Source organism: Parus major, chromosome 2 (genome assembly GCF_001522545.3).
Source record: "Parus major isolate Abel chromosome 2, Parus_major1.1, whole genome shotgun sequence".
Classification (NCBI taxonomy): Eukaryota; Metazoa; Chordata; class Aves; order Passeriformes; family Paridae; genus Parus; species Parus major.
Window position 1 is genome coordinate 80,618,889 of NC_031769.1, and position 11,455 is coordinate 80,630,343.

Below are 11,455 nucleotides of genomic sequence, written 5' to 3' on the forward strand. Positions count from 1 at the left end.
AAGGTTTCCTGAAAATATGCTAGGATTTTTATCAGGCAAGATTATAACTTTAGCATGAATTTATTTATGCTATGTATTTCAATATGAACAGAAAGATGATATTGCTCACATTTGTTGACATATATTATTATGGTTATTGCCATTACACCCTATGTCACCAGAGTAAAATACATGATACAAGAGATGAAAACAAGCAGATAGTGAAAAACAACAAAAAAGGAAATATCATGTAAAGGAAATATCATGTAGTTGTTAGTTTTTGGCATTGTGTAATTAAACCATCTTCTTCAATGTTCTTTTTGCCAGTATCTAATTAGAAGAGCCATCTGCCTAAGAAGTGCTGGACCATCTGTCTGTAACACTGTTCTGTTCATTTCTTGGTTCTAATTAACTTCTTTCTCTATGAAATGTAATAGTACATTATGTTTCTACATTTCAAAGTTAATATATAAATATAAATATATATATATATATATATATATATATGAATCCATACCTACCTGTATATGTTTTGAATATCTATGCTACTACAGGAACACAGTTCTCCCAGGAGGTCTGATTGTACTCAGTTAAGTGGGCAGCCTTCACTGTAGGTGAAAGCCACACTTTTTTTGTTGCTCTGTCAGTAAAACTAATACATCTTTCACTTAAATCATTCTAATTGGCCAGTCCTTTATTGATTGTGTTCAAATTTTGAATTTCCTATCTACATTTACTGATTAAATTTAGAATTATAGAAAGAGGCCACATTCAACTTAAGCATGAAGGACTCTGATTTCTTTTCCTGTTATATTTTGTAATTTTTCTGGAAAATTATGTGATCATTTAGGATGGACGGTACCTCCAGATGTCTTGCCTGGGGACTTCCTTTGTTGCTGCATGTTGGGCATGTAAGAGAATCCCCAGACAGTTACTTCTGTGAACTTTATTTATTGTTTCTACACTTTCCATGTTTCTCTTTTAGTGTTCTTCAAAGGTATTTGGATAAATCTGTTTAAATTAGAGACTATCTTTCAGTTTTTGTTGGAGTTAATTTCTATGCAGTTATTTAGTTTAACTTGTTGAAGATACAATAGTTTAACTTATAAGAGAGACTCCTACTATTCATCCAGAGAAGTTACTAAAATATATCTGTTGATCCAAATAATATTAATTTATTAATAATTATTAATATATTAATTTAAAGAATGTAATTTTTAATTTAACATATATGGGTGTTGAATGCACATTTTTCTTCATTTTTAAGATAATAGTTTCATTACAAGTTCTTGAGTTGGAATGTGTTTTTCTTCGCTGTCTGGAATTTCTGTCCTCCTACCATCTCCTCCTACTACCCCTTGAAAATGCCAGGAAAGATTTCTTCTGAATTTTTGAAGTTCTTTACAAACATCAATGTTTAAAACACTTATACAGTTATTTACGATTGAGATTTTTCAAAAAGCTGCCTGCTATCAGTTTGAAACTTGAGTTCAAGGTTAGAGTTAAGTATGCACCAAAGCCTTGGTTTTGTTCTGTCTGATTTTATGTCAAATATGTATGGAGCTTTGTGTTTTATGCATTTTTTTTTAACCAAAGAAAACAATATGTGCTCAAAAGCAAACTGTGACAACCTCATCAGGGTACACTGGCTTAAGTTCAAGTTGTATCTTTCAAGTGCAATCTTTAGAGATGCACACATTGACTTTCACAGTGTTAAAAATCTCATTACATAATTAAGGTTTATTTATGTATAAGAAAATATATTCATGAAGGAGACTGGGAAATTAGGAGCACACTAAGTTATGACTTTAAATTTATGGAGATGCTTGAAAGATCATATCAATCATAGGATTTATAAAAGCCATGTCATTGTAAATATTTTCAGCTTGCTATAAAAACAGACTGGTGTGCCACTTTAAACCCTTCTCCTTAACCTATGCAGCTGTGTTCTTTGTAGAGATGTGTAGTAGTAGCTATGTATGACCTGTCTTTATTTTCTCTGACACTGACTTTCAAATCCCTGTTTACTCTTTCCCCAGAGTGAACAAACCTGAGTGTCTTTAATTTGGTTCAATGAACTTTGTTGCCAGCTTAATTAGGATTATAATATTAATTAAAATCAGTACACTGAATGCTGCAGGTTGTATTTTGAATGTGAAAATTGAAGGTTCTTAAGAAAAATTGGAAAAAAATCCTAATAGGATAAAGCTTAGCTGTATAGGTCTTCATAAGTATTCAACATGGTTTGCATGTCGTATATGGACTCCTCTGGACTTGGTGGAAATGTCATCAATCTGTATTAAGCAGGAGAATATGTCAGTTTAAGAGAAGCAGTGGATAACAGTCATATCTGTAATAATGGTTTTGCACTTGATTTCTAGAATAATGCAATCCATATATGTCCATCTGGTCTTTCAGAACGACAATTTTCAAGTCGTAATCTTCTAATGGCAAAACCCACATTGTCATTATTCTATTGGGACATTTTGTTTTGTCTTTGTGTGCTGAAGATTTAGGACACATTTTTCTCATCTTTTTTTCCCACATTGAAATGATGTTTATCTTAAAGAGTTTTCCGCCTGTTTTCCTCCTGTGTAGAAGCAGTAGACTGTGTTAAATATCTAAATTTCCACTTTGTGGGAAACTCCTCTGAATTTTTTGGAGATTAGAAGGTAAAAAGAAAAAAAGCTCTGTATAGAAGTGTTTGCCTATATTAGTGAATTATGTGGGAGCCTTAGGGACCAAAGTACAACAGATTGATCTACTCATCTCTCTTCAGATGCCTTTGTACTATACTTCATTTTCTGCCTCCTCTATTGTTATCTCCTCGTCATGGTTTTAAAGCAGTAACTAAAAAAATTACTAGAAAACTTACTTATTTCTTGCTGTGAGATATGGATTAGAACAAGAGCAAAACAGGCTTAAAACTTAAAAGGAATAAAGAAAGTTTATTAACAAAACTACAAAAATAAAAACACCAGAATAAACTTCCAGAATACTCTTTTACCCCTCACTACTTAACCATTCTCTTGTTCACATGACAACATAGTCAAAAAATTTTGGAACTTTAGGGTTTAAAACAGTTCCAATTCCTGCTAGAGTCTTTTCATCAGTCTTTGTAGAGAAACAGAAGTCTTTCTTCTGCTAATCTATGGAGTTTCTCACAAGAAAACTATTTCTGTTATAGCTTTCTATTCCTCTGATGCCAGCTGCCTGGAAATCTGTCATCAGTTTACTCCTCCCATTTCACATCACTCTGAGGTGTGTTATGGGCCATGAGTCTAGGGATGTCATTTTTAAGGATGAGTTATTCAAAGGCAAAAGTTCTTTTCATCTGTCTCTGTGAGCTTCCCTGGAAAACAGAAGTTTTCTCTTTGCCTCAAGTGGCCCCAATTCTTCAACTATTACTCCCCTTCTGTTCCAGCACCTCACTGTATCACAACTACTCCACCTTCTGCTCAAAATCCAAACTTTGAACACTCCATTCCTCCCTGTCATGAATTAAAGGAGTTTTTTTCAGGACACTATTGTCCATCTCCATAGCTTTAACAGAAAAATATTTCAGCTTATAAAGTATCTCCTTATTCTCTACCTTTTCTGAAGCTTAATTCTTTTCTTTACTGTCTCTGATAGTTTATAACGTCTCTTTACATGTTGATTACTCTCTTTTTCTTTCTCTGGAAAAAAAGGATTAATCTGCAAGTCTCATCTGGGTAATCAAAAGGTTAAAATCTTGCCCAGGCTTTGTAGATGGTTCTGTGATCTGTGATCTGTGCCGGAGTAGCAGCTGGCGCTGTCTGTGATGGAAGATTCTTCATGGCTGCTCTGGAGAGTGTGGTCACTGTCTCAGTCCGCCGCAGGTCAAGAGCTTTTTTTTTTTTCTTTCTTTACTTGGCAGTCTCTGGTGAATTCAGTCACAGCAAAAACTGCAGCCAAGCCAGGGACCGGACTGGCCCGGCCAGAGCCCAGGGCAAGCCCCGCAGGCCCCATCTCCCGGCTGGGAGCCGTGGCAGGCTCAGCCCAGCCCCTGCCCGGGCCGCATGGCCTGGGCAGGGGACAGGAGCCAGCTAAAGCTCAGTTACCATTCACAGCCAAGAAACAAAGAGACCAAGAAATTCCCAGGCTTAGGTCTTAAGTGTGGTGAAGAACCTGTGATGTTCACAGGTTGATCTCACTTTTCAATAGTTAAAACTGCTGTCAATTCTTAGAAATGGCCAGCTGTTGGCTAGGAGAAAAAAATCCCATCAGCTGCCAGCAGTTTTAACTTCCGTAGGTGTTTCTCTTTGTTTTCTTAAATGCCGATCTATCACACTCCTCTAGCAGTGGAACCAAGGGCTATAGGTCTATAAGTACACTTGATTTCAAAGATGGGACTTAGCTTTGTTACCAGTGCATCTGCATTTTATTTCTTGTCCACATGCTCCTTTTTAGCAGATGTCATGAATAGGGCTTTCCCAGAGAGTTGTCCATTTGGTTAACTTGCAAGCAAATATATCTAGTTGTTGCAGTTGGTTTCTTTTATGTGGTGTTAACTATGATGTCCAGAAATAATGTTTTAATATTTCACATCCTTCTCCTTCAAATCAGTTTTACTGTGGACTCAGAGCCAATTGAAAGCTGGCATTTTGTCACTGAAAATTCATTTCTTGATTAACATTTTGTATTTAATTCAGTCTTTTTCCTCTTGTTTGTGCTTGACATGTTTTTTTCAGTTCAGTTTTGGCAAGAGCTTTCCTTTAAACCTTCCTTTTAAGTATCTATATTTCACTCTCTTTTTACTCTGACCTCCTCACAGTAACTAACTCTTGTGTTTCTCCAGGTGTTTGAAATTTTTTGTGCTGTTCAGAGATAACAATATTTGGCACTTGTATCTAGTGCCATATAACATGGACATTCAGTGTGTCCTAATGGATTGATTAGGAATTCAGTTGGTCATCCTACAATCTGTTACGGATGTGAATTGCTTTTTGCCTTACCAAGTCAAAAGAGTTAGGTCATTGCTGCTTTTTTATCTAACTCAGTATGAGATTTCTTTCATGCTGCTAGATACAGGTATAAATTCTAGGGTCATTCACAAGTGGATTCTTACAGAAGTTTTCAATATATTCCCCCATACAGCATAGTCATTTATCATTGCAAAAACAAATGCTGTAAACAAGAAGGTTTAGGATGGAGGAAAAGAAGTAATTACATTAATTTTCATAAGTCGGAATATTTTTCTTGAAGTGAAAAATGTTCATTCTTGGGCTTGTTGAAATACAAATACTCTGAAAGACATTTCTCCCCTTAATTTAACTGGGCTTTCACTCTATTATTAATTAGATAGTCTGCTTGCTGTTAATACAGTCTCCATGTACAAAATACTTCAGGTATTTTGTACATGGTATAGACAGGTACAAAATACTTCCTACATTAAATCTGGATAAATGGTCTTTCATTATTTCCTTGTAAAAAAAAATGAAATGACTGTGGTTTCAGTAATTAGGCAGCAGTGGTTACTTCAGAAATCTCAATTCTTCTTGATAAAATGTGAAGCGTTTTGTGGCATTTTTATCTTAAGAACATATGGATGTGCACTGTTGAGGTGAAAGAATACAGCCTGATTTAAAATGTGCTTTGACATATATATATATATATATATATATATATATATATATATGCATTCACTTGTGTACATGTGTTGGCACATTAACACCAAGCATGCAGCCTGATCCACTGATCAGTAAATTTTGTAAATCATAGCTGCTGAATGTTAAATATGAAAATAACAGGAATTAACTCATGCAGTGAAACTGTAATAATGCAGGCTAGGCATTGTGGTCCTGGCACAAATCTGTTGAAGCAGTGAGACATCGAAAAATCCTCAAAAAATGAGCATAAATTGCTTCTGCTTTGCAGTGCACTGTTTCACTATAGTCTTGTATATCTCTGCCCATTGCTTCTTTCTCTGAATGGATGTTTTAGTGCTTCTGATTAGTGCTGTAGTCATACCTTTAGAGACTGAAATATCCACTTGATGCTTGAAATAAATACTTCAAAAAGTGTAATAGGGCACGCTTCCCCACTGTGAAAGGTTTCTCAGCAGAGCTGACCTCAGATGCTGTGGTGATACAGCCCAGTTCTGCTGGAGAAAGAGGTTCAGCTTTCCTGTGTGTTCCTCCATCTGCTTAAAAAAAGGGTAAATAGTATCAAGTGTAACTATGGTTGTTTCTGCGGTAGTCATGGGTACAGTGAATCATGATGTTGGCCAGCTTCCTTTTGGATTTAAATAATGAAGAACCTTCAACAGCAAAACTACATTCCTAAGGAGAAAACTCTTAAAAGGCATTTATGGATAGGATTATTCATGGCTAATTGTCACTATGTCTGAAACACATAAAATAAACATGGACTTGAATAGCTCAGAGGCTTATATTTTTGTGTTACTTGCATTTCTAAAAAATTCCTTTTGGTTGCAGGTAGTGAAGTGGCAATGTGATGAAGCTACTAAAAGAGCCTGTTACAGTAAAGGGAAATCAAAGGTAAGCATGAGACAGCTGTTCAGCTTTAATAAAAGTTTTATGTTAATAGCAGATGTAATTCAGTGTATAAATCCCCACCTTACGCATTTTTACTGTCTCCCTTTCTTAAGATAGATATAGGAAAGGAGTCTGACACTGATGTGTAAACAAAGAAATAAAGAAGAGTATAGGGAGCATGGGATGAGACATACAGTCACATGATTTCTGTCTGAAATGGCCATGAACTTTAGCTTCCAACAATTTACTGTTTTGACACCAGGGTTAAACATGGCATGTTATATGTAGTGAATTGTATTCTCACTTCATTTTCTGTGCTGTAAATCCCAAATAACTGTGTTATTTCTTTGTAAAATTCTCAGTTTATATCTCTGTGTTTAAGATGCAATTTTATTAACTTTTTTATTTCCTATCTAATGGTGCTATTAAGAAAATAATATTAAATTCACTAGCTTCTTAGACATTGAACTTGATGTATTTTTGTATTTAAAGCCAATTCTTTATCTGTCCAGATGCAATTTCTATTATTCAGTACAGGTAAATGTGTTGCTGAGATGGAACCTTTGGCTGTCCCAACCTGAAGCTAGTAATCTAATTAATTATAAAAGCAATTACAATTGCATGCAATCTATGTTTTTAATTTTTATGCTGTTTAATGATTGAACTTAATTCAGCTAAACATAAAGGGAGAACACATCAAGAGTGATAACACAAAAGAGCACAGAATGTGTTTCATACATTATTGTGGTGCAGAACTCAAAAAATACCAAGCATCAAAAACATATTACAAAATCTCTATCATCTAGTAGAGGAGAAATCTCTTCTGTATAGTTATGTAATCACTGACTTTTAAATTTCTTCCATTAAGCAGTTAATTTACATCTCCTTTTTCACTAAGTGCTGGAAAATAAAATTGCAGTGTTTGATTGTATATTTAAGATTAAAGAGGAAGAATGGCCTCACTTCTGAAGCAGGGCCATGCTACACTGTAAGGTATAGAAAAGAAAGGACTTTTGGAATCTCATATTTTAAGTAAATGTTTAATTTTCTAAGTTGTTATTTTTCCTTAAAAAAATTATGCTACAATATGTAATATATCCCTCAAGCCTTTATCCTTAGCTTTCAGATGACAATACTTGGAAGTAAGGGAATATGTTGAAGCATCAATAGAGTATGTCACAATGCATTGATCAAGGGGCATATACAGTAGAAACTATTCTGGTTGAAATGCTCTGTGTAGCTAAACATATATGGCTTTGTTTCACAATGATTTTCCAAGTTTAAGGCTGTGATAGTAACATTCAACCTGTCTGAAAGTCATAGCGCAGTGACTGTGATCTAACATGATGGATGGAAGTAAATTCAAGGCAATAGCAGTGTACTTTTGAATAGTATGTTGACAACACTGTCACCACACGTTTGATTCAATAGTGTGTCAGGAAAATTAATCCACAAACAGCAGAGGTTTATGTCCAAATAGGAGACAGAGGAGTCCTTTTACTTTATTTGAATAAAGGGAGAGGCCATGGGGCATTCCCCTGGGGTCTCTCAAATTTTTGGAGGGCGCAGCCTCCTTTTTATCCTAATTCCCAGCCGCTTGTCCCTTCTCTCTTTCCCCATAGGCTGAGGTACTTGAGAGGTACAGACTTCCCGGAATGCCTGATACCGGCGGCGATACCTTCCCCTCCCACCCACCCCCAATGCATAATCCCTTCTTAACTTTTATGGAATTCATAGTGTTCTTTCAGTGCCCCTTTGATCTTCTACTGGAATCCATCCCATTGTTTCTGTCATCTCTCACGGATAGCTACATCTTATCAACTGACCCACAGCTTGTTTGTAAAGACAAACCCATCATTCCTCTCAATCCCTCCTCTTTTAATTTTTGTTAATAATTGTCTTTACAAACTTTAGTTATCATTGACTTAATTTCTTGTTCTTGGGTCCTTTTTGGCTTTGCAATTATTTGCAGTGGCATCACTCTCTGCCCTTTTGTAGCCATCTCTGGGTCAGTAGGCATGGCTACTATCTGCATTCCTTTGATCACATGTTGAATAAGTTGTATTAAGCAAGGGATCATGCATGGTAAAAAGATTAGAGTTGCTACAACACATAAGAGGAAAAAAAGCATTTGTTTGACCCATAGGCCACTAGGTAACCATGAAAACATGTCTCATTCTCATCCTTTCCATGTTTGGACCGGTACATGGGCTAACTTTCTTATTCCTTTTGTTATTTGTTTTACTACTTTTCCATTGCCATCTATTTGCAAACAGCAGTTTGAGTCATTAAATTTTCCACACACCCCCCCTTCTTCTGCTAATAAGTAGTCTAATACCATCTGATGTTGAAATATTGCATTTCTCATCTGAGTAGACTGGTCAGCAAGAAGGTCAAGAGCTGTAGCTGTCTGGTTGATTATTATTTTAAAGACAGCTTGCAACCTAATTTTCCGATTTAGATTATAAATGAGTTCTCTGGCACCTGCTATTAATTCATTTGGATTCCAGGTAGCTGGTCCATAGTGTTGTCTGATTCGTTCAGGTGGCCATTCATCTTTTCTCCACTTTTGGGTGCTCTTTCCAACCAGGGATGTATCAATGGACCGCTTTTCTTTAATTAGATCATCATATACTTTGATTCCTAACTGATTTCCTTGAACTTGTGGTAGCAGAAAGAACAATGGTCTAATATACCCCACATAACATATTCCTGACCAGATTGGGGGTAGCCTGCGGTAAGCATTTTGGCCACAAATCCAGTAATGCCCCTTTAGAGCCCAGGTCCCATTAGCGAAGGGACCTTTCTAATTTTCATCATCAACTGGTGGGTTAAAATACAACTTGCTTCCAGGGCCTAGTGGTCTACTAACAATAGTTGCCTCACCATAAGAATCACAATATTTACATTTTCAAGCTCCTACATGAGGTTTCCACTTGCAATCACATCTCAGATCTGTTTTATTAGATCTGGACCAGAACTTACTGAAAAGGGTTCGAGTTCTATTCCGGTGTTGCCATTTCCACTGATAGTCTCGGACAACATGTGTCGGACTTGTGGTATTATCCCGGAGGCAGCTTAAAAATAAAGGCTTAAAAAAACTTATCTTTCCCCACTGCTTTACAGCCTTAAAAATCTTTTTGGTAATTATGGAAGGAACACCTTACCCAGCTACCATTAGTGAGCTTAACATGCGTTTGATTCCATCTGCCTTGATATCTGGAGCAGTCATAAGGAGGGCAGTTGGGGGTTCAACAATCTAAACCCAAAGATAAAGTCCAGTCACAAACGCTCTTTCTCACATATGTGCTTCCTGTTCTGTTTAGGCAATAAATGCCTCTTTCAGAAGAATGAAGCTGCCTTGGACTTCCTTCTTTGTCTCAAAATCCTGTTCCATTATGGACTTTACTCAGGGTGCTAACCCACCATTTAGGCTCGACTGGGCTGGCTACCCATGGCTAGCTTTCAGATCCCCCTGGCCCTCCACAGACCCAACAGTTCCTAAGGTTAAAGGTCCTTGCTACTTGTTCTCCTAAAGTAAAAAAATTATTTTCCCACTTTAGACCCCAACTTAACTGAAAATATAAAGGTAAAATTATTAAGAGAAACATTTTAATAGTGTTACAATCTAATTTCTAATTTTCAGTTTCACGTTGTCTTCTACACCACCTGTGGCAAGTGAAAGCACAGAAACAGTTTAGCATAAAGAAAGCAATGACAGCATGGATTGGCTCCCACTGTCTGGAGATTTGAGAGTAGGGATGCTCATACAGACTATTTCAGCAGTCAGTGGGTAGGCATTTAGGGCTTCCCCCGATGTCGACGCACCGCTACTGCTCCAGTCCACTCCTGCGGAGTGTTAGTCACAGCTTCCCATCCTTCTCCTCCAGCTGAGATGTCCAAACCTCTGGGTCCTCAGAGACTTTGACTCATGTTCAGCTCTCTTGACGGCTGTTTCTGTGGTCAGTAACACTTGGAAATGTCCACGCCACTTAGCCACCAGTGGTGCTTTTTTCCACTCCTTAACTAGGACTCAGTCTCTTGGTTTTCACTTGTCTAAAGGCAGGGTCTGTGCCAGCAGAGTTTCCTGTCGAATAAATTTCACAAGAGACAGTATCCAGGCCACAAATTGTTTTAAATATACATCACTTAACTCTACTCTTGCTTCAGGCCGAGAATTACAAGGATAAGGAATTTTAAACATCAGTTCAAAGGGAGATAGTTGAATATCTCTCTTCAGTCTGGCTCTTACTCTTGCTAAAGTTAGTGTCAAGAGCCGCACCCATGGCATATCAGTTTCTATCACCAGCTTTAGAAGATGCTTCTCTATTTCTCCATTCATTTTTTTCAACTCGACCTGATCTTGTTTTAAAAAAGACTTTAATAACTGATCCTGTAGTTGCGGAAACACCTGGGAACACTTCTGGCTACTCATAACTAACATACTATTACCAAAAGATATTTAAATTTCCCCACCCGGGGCATCTCAGTAAAATCCACTTGGTATCTCTGGAAGGGACTTACAGCCCAAGCCCCCCCCTCCCCTGGCAAGTTTCTTTGTAACTTTGTTATTTGTCTTAGCACAAATCAAACAACCATCAACAGCTCGTTTTGCCAGAGCAAAAAGACTCACAGCAGCATACATTTTGAGGAAGGCTTCTGCTATCTCTCGGGAGCTTCAGCATCTCCCCCATGAAGCTGCTTTAGCAACTGCGATGTCAGAACTCTCAGCATCCACTCACCATCCTTTGCAAACTAATCACTTCTTTTTCCCTCTGCCCCACTCTCCACAACTATCTCAAGGTCCTCTAGTAGAAAAGACAACTTTTCTGGCAACGGGACAGCCACTGGGAGCAAGGGAAATATCCTAGAAACTTCCGGCAACAATGCAGCTTTTCGCTTCTTCATCAACCAGTCTGCTTCTCCTTGCTTCTTTTGAGCACCCTGCCTGGTGCCTT

At 37.3% G+C, this 11,455-nt stretch overlaps 1 protein-coding gene across 1 annotated transcript in view; it reads left to right on the forward strand.

Annotated features, from left to right (window-relative positions):
• Positions 1 to 11,455, forward strand: part of SEMA5A (semaphorin 5A) — a 233,479-nt gene that overhangs the window by 59,277 nt on the left and 162,747 nt on the right. Inside the window, exon 4 of the mRNA XM_033519333.1 lies at positions 6,438 to 6,500. Within this exon, the coding sequence (XP_033375224.1) occupies positions 6,438 to 6,500 (63 nt within the window). The remainder of the gene's footprint in view (positions 1 to 6,437; positions 6,501 to 11,455) is intronic.